At 46.3% G+C, this 16,012-nt stretch overlaps 1 protein-coding gene across 1 annotated transcript in view; it reads right to left on the bottom strand.

Annotated features, from left to right (window-relative positions):
• LOC118771680 (pleckstrin homology domain-containing family A member 5-like) overlaps nucleotides 1–8,567 on the bottom strand; it is a 66,752-nt gene extending 58,185 nt beyond the window's left edge. Inside the window, exons 1-3 of the mRNA XM_036519687.1 lie at nucleotides 8,476–8,567; nucleotides 8,287–8,363; nucleotides 7,214–7,271 (exon numbers count right to left, since the gene is read on the bottom strand). Of these exons, the coding sequence (XP_036375580.1) occupies nucleotides 7,214–7,271; nucleotides 8,287–8,363; nucleotides 8,476–8,567 (227 nt within the window). The remainder of the gene's footprint in view (nucleotides 1–7,213; nucleotides 7,272–8,286; nucleotides 8,364–8,475) is intronic.
• Between the last annotated feature and the right edge of the window lie 7,445 nt (nucleotides 8,568–16,012).

Here is a 16,012-nt window from a genome sequence, read left to right as displayed (position 1 = left end):
TCCAGCCTTGAGCAGCAAAGCTATATATTATGTTCATAATTTAATAAACCTCATTATGACCTTTAAAGGCCTATTGATAACACTCACAGTGGTGCACGCCTCATTAAACACACTTAAGCTTCCAGGTTAAACAGGTTCTCCCAGCCTTCTGTTCACACTCCTTTATCCTCAGATTTGCCTTTTTTTAATTATAATTTAATTTAATTTTTTTTTGCTTTTTCCCTGCTTTTATGCATGCACCCTAACTTTGAAATCACCAGTTGACATACTGAGCTCACCTTTAGCATAGCAACTCCCGCAGGAGCGCTGAAGCACTATGACACTCGTGTGCACTACTGTGCAGCCAATGGCTGTCTTCCACACTTCCACACCAATTCAATGGCACTTTACTGGCCAAAGCAATAATGTGAACAATATTAAATGTAATGTACATATGCATGTGTGTATGCATGTATACATACACACACAGGGATGCAGGGATATATTAACACACACAGACACTATAACTGTGACTGAGCGAGTCAGTCAGTGAGCATGTTCTGGTTGCAGCCAAAAATGTAATATGCATTATACCCTGGCGGTCTCCACATGTGTTCATGACATGTTACATCTACGTTAAATCTATTATGTAAAAATGATATGGCGGTCCCTGTGACACTTAGGCATGAGCATGTACAAAGTAATTAAATCTCTGACACAGCGAGAGTGTGTAGACTGTGGCCTCACTGCTCTGCTGAAGTCACCCTCCAACAGGGAGCATAACTGAACCCCCAGACAAAAGAGCCGGTCGGTCACGCACTGCAGCCTTGGTGCTTCTCACCCCTGCATATTAAAGGCCAGGTTTCTTGCTGTGGAGATTAACAGGGGGCAGCCACTGGGGGCACACACTTCCAGAGGAATCCAGCTTCGGGGTGCTGCTGCTCTCTGGAGCCACGTGGATCGCTGCCAGACTCCCGCTGAAATCTCCACAGTGACCACAGCGCTGAGCTCACAGCACTTAGCATGGCCGGCATCCACTACAGCGCGTTTAAAACAAGCACTGATTAAATGCACCCTCAAAACAAGAGATCGCTATCATTATTGCCATTATCAGCATTACACGTTACGCTATCATCCACAGTGAAGTTAAAGGGCATTACATGAAGGACAATTTGAATGGACCAGACTGACTTTCCTGACACCACGCAAATGAGCAAGAAGAAGAATCTTCCTGACATGATCATCAAGATCTCTACATGTTACCCTTCCACCCTCCAAGGCCAATGACAATTATCTTTCAGATCATGTAGCCAGAACAATATCACCCCTTTAATGTCTTTGAACAAGGAGATATCATCCAGTGTCCATCACCAATTAACTTTTTTTGGATAACAATTCATTTTCAAAAACTGAATCTTCAAGGGCCCTCTCCATAGAGAGGAGAGCAGACAGATTCCAGGGGAGATGAATGATCTAATCATAATCATAATCATAATAATCATGGCAATCATCATAACATCAATGACAATCCAAAGCAGATGCCAGCTCAGTTAATGACATAAATTGTTCTTATCATTCAGTTTAATAAGATAAACCGAGGATCAAATGTGTATCAAGCAAATGCCCTTGAAGTTGTCATGTTAATTACATGATCCACAGGTCTGGGGGAAAAGAGAATGCTTTTGCAGGGAGGGGAGCGTGAATCCAATCAGACCAGGAAAAAGCAGCCGAGGTGCACAGCAGGAAAGAAGCAAGCTCCACATTTACCAACAAACCAGATGGGGTCATGCAGGCACAAACACACAGCGGTGAATTGGGGAAAGGTTGATTGCCTGTATAAATCCCAAACAAGTAAGCAGGTTTTTTTTTAATCATTTTAATTTCTTACAGCTGACTTGTGTCAGTGCTTTTTTTTCCTCACAACTTGCCCTTAGCTGGAGGTTCAGGAGAACTGGGAGCATTCTGGACAGTACTGATGTTCCAGTGCCTTTCAGTGCTGGCAATTAAAAAAAACAACTTTTCAAGCTCGGCAGAATGTTTACACTGCTGCGTCACTGAGGCCCCCAAAACCTTAGCACTCCGGGTGAATCTCTCACGCAGAAGGTATTCAAAAGATTAACAGCAACATTCCAAAATAATATTTTGACACTTTCAACAGTCCGTGTCCATTACGAGAACAATAATTACCGCCGCGACCGTAATTGAGGCCGCTCAGAAAATCGCGGCCCACACTTACTTCCACAGTAACAATGAAAAAGGACTGTGAAGCGAAGCAGAGCGGAGATGAAGGACTGCGGTGACAGAGCAGAGGCAGGGCTCACGGCAGCACACGCTGTCCTGGAGGAAATGGGAAAGCTCGCTCCCACCGGCACGTGACTCCACTTCCGCTGGGGTGGGCAGCGGAGGAAGCACATGTTTGGGCGGGGCGATAATCCGCCACCCAAAGGCGACCCGCAGACCCCTGTGCACCGCCGGTGCCTCAGGTGGCATCTGCTTCCCAGCAACAGCCAAACCCTCTTGCGTTGTGGGATGTGAACAGGACAATTGGAGTTGGGGAGCAGATAAACACCTTCCCTTCACAGTGTCACTCTCCTGGACTCCGATGAGGATCCAGTCAGGGTCAGAGCAGTTTACTTTAGGAGGAGCTGGAGCCAAAACTCAGCGTCCTCTCTAGTTCTCACACCTCCCACCCTCTCTCTTTCCCTGCAGCACTTCCACAGACAGTAACGTTGTGCCGGTGCCATACAGCTTTAGAAGCCACTGCAGCTCCGACACCAGACAAAGTCAGGAGTGCAGCTGAGGGTTGCACATAGGATACACTACCCAACCCGACACACACACACAGAATTAATATAAGAGTGTTCATTAGAACACATTAAGCTCACACCAGGTTAACAACCCTTCGAGTCAGATTCGGAGATGTGCGTCCATCCATGCACTTTCCCTGGGTTTTCTCACAGAGCGGGCCCAGAGGCCTTTATGCAGGAGGAGCGTGTACCCATTCCCGCGGCTGCTGCCCTTTTCTCACGGGAGGCGTGTCTGAGCTCCCTGCCCCTCCACGGCCGCCCGGCAGGCAGGAAGGAGCGGGCACGTCTCTCCAGGATCACATGACAGCCCTGACAGCCGGCTGCCACAGCCAGCTCACACGTCAACGGACTGACAGACCACAGCACTGCGCCTCGCTCACACATCCCTCCCCCTCCCCTCTCCGTCCCGCTCTTCCAAAGACCCAAATGCTGTTAATCTCAGTTTCATTTATCTTCACCGTTCCCTTCTGTTCTTTGTAATGTGGGGTGTGGGGGGTGCGTGGGGGGGGGTACTTCCGAGGTGGAGCAACTGAACGAATCAGTGAATCAGAGAACAAGATCCTCACACTGAACTGAACCAAATCATTTGGTTCAGCAAACAGAGCCAAATCCCCATCACTAATGATGAGGCCAGTTTCAGGAGAGCTTCTCCAGTCAGCTGACAAGCTCACAAAAAATAAACCGCAGTCACTTTTAACAAGTGACACGTTCAGCTCATTTGCTCAATGTGTCAGCCATGTGTTTACTGCCACCGCCAGTAGGTGGCGCCCCGTGCTGCGCTGCATTGATTGCTATGCAGTTCATGGGGACGGTTAGCAGAGACACTTCTCTTTAGTCTCCTGGCTAATGCATTCATTAGCAGGTAAGCCTCAATCACAGGGGGTGGGGTGGTGGTGGGGGGGCACAGGAGGAGGGGAAAAAGATCCATTTCTCAGCACTCTGAAGGCAGCGCAGGCCTTGCAGCAGGAGGCGGCCAGGGGCTGCTGGGTAATGCCTCAGCTGTTTATTTTGCAGCAGCTGCAGGCGGTGGAAGGGCAGAGCGAGTGCCTGCTCCCTGTGCTCCTCCTTGTGTCTGTTCCAGGCGGCTCACGTCCTCGCTGCCCTCCCTCCTTAACTCCCACCCCTCATCCATCCCCTCCCTCCCCGGCCCCCCGCGACGCCGTCCGGCGTGCAGCGCACGTCAGGCCTCCCGGCCGCTTCATCACGGCTCGTCTCCTCCCCTCTCAGCCAGGGCTTATTTCTTTCCAGGAGCGGGCTGGACCGATTCTTCCGGAAGCTTCCTCTGCTTGCGCTGTGCCGCGGCTATTTGGTGGGAGAGAGGAGCCGAGCAGGTGAGGCAGACAAGATGTCAGAGACAACGAGCCACCTGATAAACCCAAAATGCTGTCGCTTATCCTGTTTAGCGTGTCCCTCTCTGATTCTGCACAAGCACCTACTGAAAGAATACATGGCTCCTCTATGACTCTCTATTGGAATAATACATGACTATTCTGGGGCTCTGTACTGGAATAACACATGACTCCACTGTGACTCTGTACTGGGATGATATATGACTCTTCTGTGACTCTGTACTGGGATGATATATGACTCTTCTGTGACTCTGTACTGGAACATACACAACTGCTCTGTAATCCCCCCCCCCTTTATTGCTGCTGACCTCTAGCAGCCAACCATGAGTTCTCGAAGTAACATGAGATGTACAGTACATAAACAAAACAAAGAGCAATGAAAATGACACATAACTGACTTCAGTTTATCAGAAAGCTTCACATCCTCACAGCCTCAAAATATTATTCACTGGAGATGGAGTGATGCCTTTCAGGTGTCTTCTGAATGGAAGCCAGAACCTTCCAGATACAGTGAAGTCACAGGCACCCATGTGGAAAGGAAGGAGGAGAGAGTCAATGGAACCCAGTGGGAGTCAGGGTTCTAGTACCCAGGATCTACATATGTTACCCCTCCAAGCCCCCCGCACCAACGACAGTTGATTTTGTTCTGGCTACATGATTTGAAAGATACTCGGTTTCCAGGGTTACACTTTTGGGAGGGAGGTGCAGTCAGCAGGGAAGAGAGGGACACATCCTGGAGCATCCAGGATGTGTCCCTCTCCTCTGTGGAGGAGATCCTGCTGACAGAGAGATCAGCGGTTTTCTCACCACAGCCCTCTATAGGCTTTGCCAGACCGTCACACAGAGGAGGAGGAGGACAAGAGACTTCAGCCTCTGCACAGGCTGTCAGAGAGAGAGAGAAGGAGGTGGAGGATCAGAAATGCAGGACAGAGGAGAAAGAGAACAAGGGATGCAGGTGTAGGAGGAAGAGGAGCAGTAATAAAGAGACATACTAAAATTAAACTCCCAATTCAAATATAGATACAAACATCTGAATCATTAATTAAAGCAGCTGCACTGCGTGGCATTTAAGGTGTTTTCTGAGAGGTCTGCCCAGAGAGGGAGAGGTTCTTACTAAATGGGACAAAATGTCCAAAAAGAACCCAGCAAGCAAGAGTTCAGGAAAAAAAATCCACCAAGCACAGAGGAAATCGCTTAAGCAAGCAGGGGAGAATTAGGCCAGTAAACATCACTGATTAACACTAAAGACCCCACTGTTATCAATATAAGGCCCTGCCATGCAAAAACCTGAGCCCAGGACAGAGACAGAGTCCTCTCAGCCAACAGGCACTGCACTAACTCCTCTACCTTTAAATATCTCAGAGGAGCACCACTTACACCAGCACAGCCTTAATCAAACAGAGCGTTACTAAAGAAACACACAGAAACACAATGCTGACTTCAGAATGCTATCAGGCCCTCAAAACACTCTTCACCTTCGCAGAGACCGTATCAAAAAGACAGCAACAGAGGAGATAGAGGGAGTGAAAAGAGAGAGGGGGAGACGTCTGACAGGACAAAAAGGACTGTGTTTCTCAAAGAAGTCGGCGCTGATCAAAAAATGATTTTTCTGCAGACATGCGCTCATACACACTCAGAGCCACACACAGAAAATGCAAACGCACACACCCACATACATACACAGATACGCACACAGCGAAACATTCACCAAGCGTAATTTAAAATCCTGTGCCGCCGACTAACTCATTCCTTGATGGATACTGTATGTCAGAGCCATTTCAGACACAATCACTAGACACAAAGGAGAGCTTTTACTGTCATGAGAAAAATACAATAAAAGTCACACAACACACGGCGTACATGTGGATATTGCTGTCTGTGAGACAAGCGCTAATCACAGGGGAACACTTAACCATTCACACACTCCATCCGTGTGTTTCACACTGCGTGCAACAGGTTGCCTTTCCAATTCAATATTCAAGCCTGCAAAATCTTTATTGTCCCTGACGGGCAATTCCTTGTGCAGTTAAGTTATAAATAACATTAGGAACAGGCAAAAAAACTGTACGCGGCACAGAAGCCTCCAGGCAAGCTGACTCACCTCTCTAAATCAGGGCTCTACACTCACTGAATGGCAGTGCGGCGAGCACCCTGTATCTGAATGAGCCGTTCCTCTGGGCTCTCCAACAGTCAGTAGTGGGGTCACGGCTCTGTCTTGCAATGCTGAGAGGTACTGCACGCTGTTGCTTTTGGACGTCTGTAAGATGCGCCCCCAAGTCACAGGGTGGCACAGAGGCGAAGCGTACAGCAGTTCCACTGGCTGGCGCTGGAGAATTTCCACTGGAATAAATGCTACATACATTGCACTGTGTTGCCTTCCAACTTCCACAAACATTCAGAAAGAGATCACAGAACCTAACACCTCACTAACAGGGGGAATGCTCCTAGATTACGGGCTGCTCCACTTAAGGAGTGCTTCTCTGTATTTTGAAAGGAGGAGGAAGAATTAGAAAAATCCACCAAAATTACACCAGTATATACCAATAACTGTCACAAATTTGTTGTTCTTAGCCTTGCTGTCAAAAATAATATCTAAAGTAAAACAACAATCAGAGGAAATGAGAAAGAGAAATTACATTACATGCATTTAGCAGACGCTCTTATCCAGAGCGACTTCCAGCACAAAAGAAATATATTTGGATATGTTTAATATAATAATAGCAACAGATGACCATGAGTATTGTCACAGGGGATTGTATAAATTTGTCTCAGAACAAAGCAATATGTATAAACTACACTCAAACAGAGGTGTAACAACATAGTGTCCCCAGGAATAAATGCACCCACTCCAACGTGTCAAATGCCAGACTCCTCTGACATCAATGACTCGCTCTGAAAGCTTTTCTTTTCACTATTTGTGAAGGCAGACACGGAATTGTATTGTAGACATATTCCGGAGGGCGTTAATCTGAAATCTCTAGTGTTGTCAGCCTAAACAAAGACGGGGGGGGGGGAGAGAGGAATAAAAGTCCAACTGAAAGGGGTTGACAGCGTTGCGGCTTTGTGATTTCAACTCACTTTATGAAGCATCGCGCTCCCTCGAACGTGAAGCCTTCCTCCCATCCTGTTGGTAAATCTATGTAGGGGGGCAAACACAAAATGACCAAGTAAATAAATAAATAAATATATGAAACATCCAGGCGAACGGCAACACAGCGTGGGGCACAGATTGGGACACAGCCGTAAATAATATGTTAATGAAGGCGTCTGAGAGCACGCGTGCAGCTCTGCGGAACTCTGGTCATTTCGTGCTAGTGTATCCTATGATCTGCAGTGGCATAACGTTACAGTCACCGACCGCGCCGTCTCCGCGAGAGCCTTGCAACATTGTCGCACCTTTGCTGAATTTCTGTGACAGTCAATATTACAATCTCTTACGCTACACGAACGTCTGTTCGCGTTAATGCCAAAATATCATACTGCAATATTCCTTTCAATCTCGAATGGCCAACGAGATTGCCCGCCTCCTCGCTCCGCTGATCGTGCTAAAGGCTGTTTTAATTGTCCCAATCTGCGCGTTTTGGGATGAACCAGCGGTTTGCTTGCCTGTCAATGACTTGACAGGGCACGTGCTAGTTTGACGAGGCAAAGCAGCATCACTACCTTGCCGCAGTTTTGACATCGGACTATCGTAGGTGATTATCCATGTAACCTGTGGTGCGATCCAGCCAAAAGCATGTATCGGAAAAGGTGCCTTATGGCATGAACAACAATTTTACGAGCAAACCTTAGCTAGACAATGATATATGACACGTTAGTCTGACATCCGTATCGAGGAACACTTTTCAATATACTCTGAGATTAAGGAACTTTAAATCAGGCTACTAAAGCGCCATAAATGGAAACTTCTAACGACTCCGCCTCCAATGGATACTCTTTCCCGAGTTTACCTGCGGGGCTGGTGCAGAAATCGTGCCATAACGTGAGGGCTTGTTGCTGCATTTCCCCACTTCGGGTGTCACAGCTCCGCAACTCGCAGCGCGCGGCGCAGTAATAGCATTTAACTCGTCGCAATACGGCGGTGTTGACAGTCTTTACAATAGTCGCGTGCACTCCGACAGAAGAACTTGCAGGGGATTTAAAAACATTACCTGGAGTTTTTCTATGGCCAGTAATAACGGCCTCGCCAGTGACTGGATGCAACCAGGTTGTGCTCTTCGCTTCTTCACTGTTGGTAAGAAATGGAAAAGGTGAAAAAAAACGTATGAAACAGCGCGAGTTGAATATTCGCGTGAAAACATGGTAAATGCATCCAAACACGGCATCCCGTAGATATTTACTTGATGAAAAAGACGCGTCCATCCCGGGTTACCCCATAACTCCAAATAGACGGGAGACAGGAGAGCCACTCCGGGTTCAGATCCGCCGCCATGTCTGGCAATCTACCCGAGATTGGAGTGCGCGTCTCCGCTCGCGTCGCGCGTACACCGAGACCCTTTTGCTATAAACGGGGTCTGAGAGCGAGCGGAGAGAAGCGAGCCCCTGGGGAACGGGAGCGTGCTTGCGGACTTCTCAGAATCGCTGGTTTTCGCTGAAACTGGGCTCAAGTGTTTACTGAGAGTTGTCTTATTTTGAGATAATCCCCAAAATATCATTTTACGATGACCTTGACAAGATACCGTGCAAAAGGTTTTGTTTTGTTTATCTATGCTTCCAAAAATAGAAATACAGAGTATATGTTCAATAATTATCATTCATTATTATAGAGCTAAAAATAAATAATTGAACAACAGTTTGGCTCAGCTGAGACAAAGGCCCCAGGGTATGTCTAAACGGAAGATAATAACTTAACTTGCAGAATCACTGTCCATTTATTATTTTTTTAAATATAAACACAAATACACCTCGTAGTCACATACTGCCTTATAAAAATATTAGCAGCAGATATCCTCTTGATAGAGGTATAACCAGGAAAAGCAGGTTAAAGGTTTTATCAAAGTGAAGATAAAGAGAAGTCTGAAAGAAACCCAGCATGCACTGCGAGTTCCCGGGACTTGGCCTGTGGATGGGCCACAGTAGCCTGGAGTGAGGAATACTCCACTGAGCAAAGGTCTCACAGATGGAAAAGGACGGCCACCGGTGAGCCACCTTTTTTTTTTTTTTTTTACAGGTGGACCATCTGTGACAAGGCGCTTTTGATTGGTCCACTGGCTACACTGCAGCGCCAGTGACTGTCACAGAGGACGAGGGAAATGATCGCATTCCAGAGCCAGGCCTCATCAGATGCTGCAGAGGCCAATTAGCGTCCTCTGTGTACCGGCTGCTTGAGCGGCACACAGACAGGAACATCACAAAGAGTCAGACAATCACATGCATGTGCAGCTCACATCTGACAGGGTCTGCGTAAGCTCCACCAATAACTTCTTTTCCTCTCCCCCTTTCTCTTTCTTTTTCTCCTCTCATTCCTTTCTTCTCTCTGTTGCAGATGCTTCAGGCATTTTTTTCTCCGTAACAATGCCAGCTGTTTCGGGACAGATGAGAGAAATGGTTTGATTGGGTTTTTGTACTAAAACGTATGGCACAAGTGCAATTTCTCTCCTTTAACAGGGTGACACAGCAGTAACTACCTCATTTCATATGCATCACAACACTCCGCCGTGCCACTGTTAAAGATCTCTGTATGAATGGCCTGTTACTGTTGGTGTATTAAGCTCTCACCTGTGCTCCTCAAGGCAAAACCAATAAATGTACATTGAGGAGGATGCTAACAGCATAACAGAGGGTCAAATTTGGGTGGGTTTGGTTTCACCTATAAATGAAACCTGTTCTTCCTGTGAAAAGCCTCACAGCACTGCTGTGTGTGTGTGTGTGTGTTTCTATGAGTGCAGCTCCACAAGGGAAAACAAGGGTAATCTGTTCAGACAAAGACATCAGATCGACAACAATCGCGGAAAAATTGTCCGTCTCAAGTCCTGAAGGTGGAGGTTCTAATTTATATCCCTTCTTTTCATGTGCTTCAGAACCGGAAGACACTATAAATTAAATATTAATCCCTCATCGTAATCATAATGAATTACCAGCATGCAAATTTGTATGTCATGCATAAGTAATGTGAGCCTCTTTAAGATTTATTGAAGCTAACATTTTGAAATACACTTATGCTCCACGGCACCTGTAACAGGAGACTGTAATCATCTTACTGTGCTCTCGGAGAAAAGGAAGGTCATTAAATTGAGTGTTTTCCTCTGTCTACTTTTCAAGAAAGAGTTTTTCTCTGCACTCTCCAGCCAAAATGCTACCCGAGGGATGACCAGGGCAGGGCAGATGAAGGGGTGCTGCAGTATTTTTTTTTTTCTCTGACCTCAGTGTAACTTTTAGTTTGATTAAAATTCCTGGCCTGAATTCTGTCATCAATAGTCATTTAGACTGAATACAGTTCTATACACAAATGAGATATAATGTAATATGTTGGGAAATATGTTGTCCAGCCCAAGAATATACTGCAAATATACTGAAAAAAATATACTGAAGGAGAAATATATTGCAATACACCAAAACTGCAATAATGTACATATTTTCAACACACACATTGAGCTAAAATGCCTTCTATAAAATACATTTTCAACATATTATTTTTGTATAGGGGCATTTAGATGATTTAATAACAGTGAATAACAGTTTGTTATTCACCCTGAAAGCAGTGTGATCTGAAGGTGTCAGTTGGGGTAAAAGAGAAAACTGATCAGTCATCAATAGCTTATGCATTGCATCACTTACTCATCATTAGCTGATTGCTACTTTATCATTGGCTCATTTCTGACTCATTCCCCAGAACTTCAGATTGATTAGCATTTCCATCAGACTCTGAACACAATTCAGAGGTTTTTTTTTCCTACCTGAAGTGAACACATAATGTTCATTAATGAGGCCCTCAGTTCACCCTGTTCCTTACCTGCTGTTTGATGTGGAGTTCAGAATGACCTCTCTGACTTCATCATCAGGGTTATCCCGAGACTGCTGCTGGACAGAGCACTGGGTATCTGCTGGGGGATATCTGCACACACACACACACACACACACACAGGTACAGAAGCCCATACACATACACAGACACACACATGTACACAGACACAAACCCACTCATGTACATACACAAACGCACACACACAAAGAGGTACAGAAGCACATACACCTACACAGACACACACACACAGACACAAACCCACATATGCACACACACACAACCAGATATCAAAAAATATACACGCGCAGACGGAAACAAACTCACACACACACACACACACACACACACACTTCCCTCTCCCCAATTTAAGCACCTCAGCCTGGGTTTCACACCCTGCCCCTGTGTGTATTACAGCTCTGAGTGCATGTTCAGCTGGATCAAGCACAACGCACTCAGTTCTCCTGTCAGTCTCACTCACGGTCTTTCATTCAGTCTGTAAAACCTGTAGAATGTTTCAGCATCACACAGCGTTCTGGAATGCTTTGCCTACACGTTGTTCTGGGAATCTCAGAAGGTACCTGGGCATGCTCTGTGAGAAGACAAAGCCCAGAAGAGAACTTTAGATTGGACACACCGAGCAATTCCACATCTGCCACTTACTCGCTGCCTGCTTCTCACTTCCAGATAAATATCTTCCCTGGGGCATTGATTTTCAAGGTTTTTATTTTGAGGGAAGCTTGAATTTCAAGTTGGAATTTGGTACGCGTGTTCAATGGTGATTGTGTGCTTAACTAACGATATTTTTCAGAGAACAGACCTAAAATAGCAACAGGGTTAAAAATGTTGATTTTCAAAATTGAGATCCAACCCCCCCCCCCGCCCCCACCCACCCACCCACCCAATTAAAAAGCTTCAGTCAGATTCAATCCACATGAATTCCCCCCCGGCCCTGTTGCAGAGATCAGTATCAGCTCTGTACCTTACAACTGAGGTGTGTAGAAAGGCGTCACCTAACACCAGCGTATCTGAACGCACTCTGTTTGTGCCTCTGTCTCACATTGTGCGAGATGTGCGCTCTGTTCCCGCACCGGCTTGTGCTTGTGCTTGTGTGTGTGTGTGTGTGTGTGTGTGTGTGTGTGTGTGTGTGTGTGTGTGTGTGTGTGTGTGTGTGTGTGTGTGTGTGTGTGTGTGTGAGAGAGAGAGAGACAGAGATGTGACGTGTGTGTGTGTGTGTGTGTGTGTGTGTGTGTGTGTGTGTGTGTGTGTGAGAGAGAGACAGAGATGTGACATGTGCATGTGTGCAAGGGCGTAGTTTTGGTCTCAACATTGGTAGGGACACAACAACCGAGGGGACATTGGAATTATGTAATAAGACTTCACTCCAAAGATAATGCAAATGAGTTCGCTCAAATATTTTTAGGGACATGTCCCCATCGTCCATATGCAAAATTACGCCCTTGCGTGTGTGTGTGAGATGTGTGAATATGTGAAAGGTGCCAGCAGTCAGACGCACTCCCAGAGAGTGTGAGAGGGTATGTTTCTCCAGCCCTCTTATTGGAGCCCTGAGTACCGCCATGTTTGCATCACCCCAGCTCTCTGTTGCTTTGATTTGATTGAGATGGTAATTGAACACTGATCACTGCCTGACACCTCCTGAGAAATATCTGCTTCAAGTCCTTGAAGAACATTTAATTAACCGAACAGCTAATTTATTTTAAACTCAATACAGACATGTTGAAGTAATAACTTTACTTTTATCTTTTTTTTTTTATTAACACAAACACACCTTCAACGACATTTCTGTGTAGAGGGGCCCTCGCAGAGATGCAGGCTGTAATTCATTTAGCATCAAAATCAAACCTGATTAAGACCTGAGTTGGGACCAGAGCCAGCACACACAGGTGTGGTTCAGGACCATGGTTGAGACACCCCAGTACAGCACAGTGTCACATATTGGGAGAAAGAAGGCATTGCTGTCTGTTTTTCGTTCTTTTTGTTATATTAAACAAGAACTTAGTTTGTACAAAGTCTGCATCTTGGAGCTAGCTGCAAAGCCAAAACTGACACTATCACCACACGCAACCTCTAAACAGGGTTTGGCTGCATCTTCAGGTTCAAGGAGATCCTTAAACGTGAGAAAATCACAGGCGACTGCCTGTGTTACAGCAGAGGGTATGCAGAGATAGCAATTTGGCTTTTAGAAATGCCTTCACATGTATAATGGCACAGATACGTGACAAACGCATGGCAAAGGTGTCTGACTGGTCTGGAATATTCAAAAACCCAAAAGTCAACGATGCTCCAGTGTGCTGTCTGTCTGTGAAGCAGTCCCTGCAACACCGCTGCACACGCTCAGATCTTCGTGCCGGCTTCCTCTCAGAACATGCCCTGCCCTATGCTGCTCAGCACTTACTCTGTACGGAGAGCAAAAGAACCCTGTTTCCAGTTCTAGCACCGCACACACAGACACACACACAACACACACAGCACACGCGTGCACATACACGGACGCAGACAGGGAGCGAGAGGAGTAACTACAGCAACGTCTTACAGGGGTCTCACTGGTGGACAAAGAATAGAATGAGGTTACATAACAGACCCAGGAATCTAGTGAGGCCAGACTAGGGGTGTCAGTGTGAAGTTATTCTGTGTATCAGTGTGTAATTAATGTGTGTGTGTCAGTGTGTAACCAATGTGTGTCAGTGCGTAATTTGTGTGTAAGTAAGATGTGTCATTGTACAGATAATGCTGATCAATGTATAACTTGTGTATGTGTAATTTAGACGTGTTATTGTGTCATTAATCTCAGGGTTTTATTACTGTGTGTACATCATCTTGTAATCACTGTGTGTGTATCAGTGTGTAATTAATGTGTGTGAGTCGGTGTGTAGTTACTGTTTGTGTCAGTGTGTAAATAATGTGTGTACTAATATGCATGTTCCATAAGGGTGTCAGTTCAGCACATGAATTATAATAATAGGAGGTGATTGCTCTTCAGTGTGTAATCCTGTGAGTACGTACTCACAATACAAACCAGCGCTGTTTAATGCAGCGCTACACTAATACAGGGACAGCGCTGAACTAGAGGCAGGGCTGCAATGTCACAATCTTATAGATTTTTTTAATGCTTTTAACCTTTACACGGCCCTTCCTGGAATCAGCAGTTGGACATTAGGGCCATCTCACAGCGATAACCTCTGCAGTCATGCAGAAGAGCCGAAGCAAAACGAAGCGGGAGCTTACTGGAGGATAGGCACCACTCCACTGACATCATCAGGACAGCTCATGGGGGCTCGGCAAATCGCAGGGTGCCTGAGAGCCATGAAACGAGGAATCCCTGGCCGACCTACGTACCCCAGTGACACTAAGCCAATTTATTAGGCTCCCAGGCGTTGCCCCCTCATCACCTGCCCTCCCTTCCCCATGAAGAAATTTAAAGAGGACCAAGGGCTGTTCATGATCAGTACCTCACTTTACCAGCAACATGCATATCTTACTGGAGCTTGACAGTGACCTTAATGTTCCCTGAAATAAAATAACCCCCCCAGGGAAAGTGTTTGGCTGCAAGCGCACACCAAGTCACGGCCGATTCGAGGAGCGCTCGACACGTCCACACGAAACCCTTCCCTGGGGTTTTTTTTAATTGTTTATAGAAGCTGAGTAAAATAGAGAGTGAGACTTTGAATAAGAACAAAAAAATCCCTTTCCGCCTGTCAGTTTCCACCATCTGCAGCCATGCTTAGTAAGTGGGAGCATTACGGCTCATTATAGCTTGTGTATACATTCACTGCATGATGCTGTTTTCCTTCCTCCTGGGATGTGAGGCTGAGTCTTGAGCAGGTGGCCTTGAAGCGTGCAGCCTGTGCAAGGCATTGGGCTTTTAGGAGAGCAATCCATTCAGATTAGCCAGCTTTCCATCACAGCAAATCAACTGTATTTCACATGGCGCTCTCACCTCACTGACTGACAGGGGCCCCCGGAGAGTATCGGAAGCACGTAAAACACCCAAAACATCTAAAACGCCCGAAACACACGAAACATCTTTGCTCTTCCTTTGGCTGCTGTGTGCTCCTGACCTCTCTAACCTGGAGGGCTGAGTCCGCTTCTCGGCACTGCAGATCTGCAGGAAATCAAAACACACCTCTCTCTGTCAGAAACCTACCGCTGACTCTCAGTACCTCTGCCGCAGACAATCACATCCAGGTCAAGCCAGCGCTGACCCCCGAGAGGAAACTGAAGCTCCACAGCATAGACATGGAGATCTTCACGCTGATACACCCACTGCAGCCTTTGTGCCAGTCTTTCTACTGTTCCTTTGTTCCCTTTATTTTTGTACAGGGGATCTGCAGTGTGGAGCAGGTCAAGGGTCAGAGGTCAGGGGTCAGGAACCCCAGGCTGTAGTTGGTTGAGATGGCAAGTGACACACTGCTGTCGTCCCCCTGAACATGGTGCTTTAACCTGACCTGCTCCTGCATTCAACCAATAATAGTCCCTTGTTATAGGCTCAGTTGTGATCAGATCTGATCTGGGAATAAAAATCATAAATGCTGCAACAAAACTTCATACCGTGCAGAACTAAGGAGTGGAGCAGATCAAATGCTGACCCACCTGTTAATTAAACCCAAGAATATCATTCTGTCTAGAGCTGAACCAGTCCAGTTAAACACATAATGTCACACTTATGCTGAAGGCTTGACAGCAATCATACAACTTTGTGACAAGGTTGTGGGAACATTAGTGTGTCTGTTCACTTTGAGGCGTGTTCTGACTGGAAAAGAGCCCTGTTTGTAATCTGTGGCTGTACAAGGGTGTAAGGGAGATTCAATTTCAGCCAATTTCTGCCAAACACAAGCTGCAGACTGCTGAGACAAGGAAAGGTTTCACTGAACCTGCTCATAATGCTTTATTTTGGC

The sequence above is a fragment of the Megalops cyprinoides genome, chromosome 25 (assembly GCF_013368585.1).
Source record: "Megalops cyprinoides isolate fMegCyp1 chromosome 25, fMegCyp1.pri, whole genome shotgun sequence".
Classification (NCBI taxonomy): domain Eukaryota; kingdom Metazoa; phylum Chordata; class Actinopteri; order Elopiformes; family Megalopidae; genus Megalops; species Megalops cyprinoides.
Note: the sequence above shows the minus strand (reverse complement) of the source record. Positions and strands in the feature narration are given on the sequence as shown.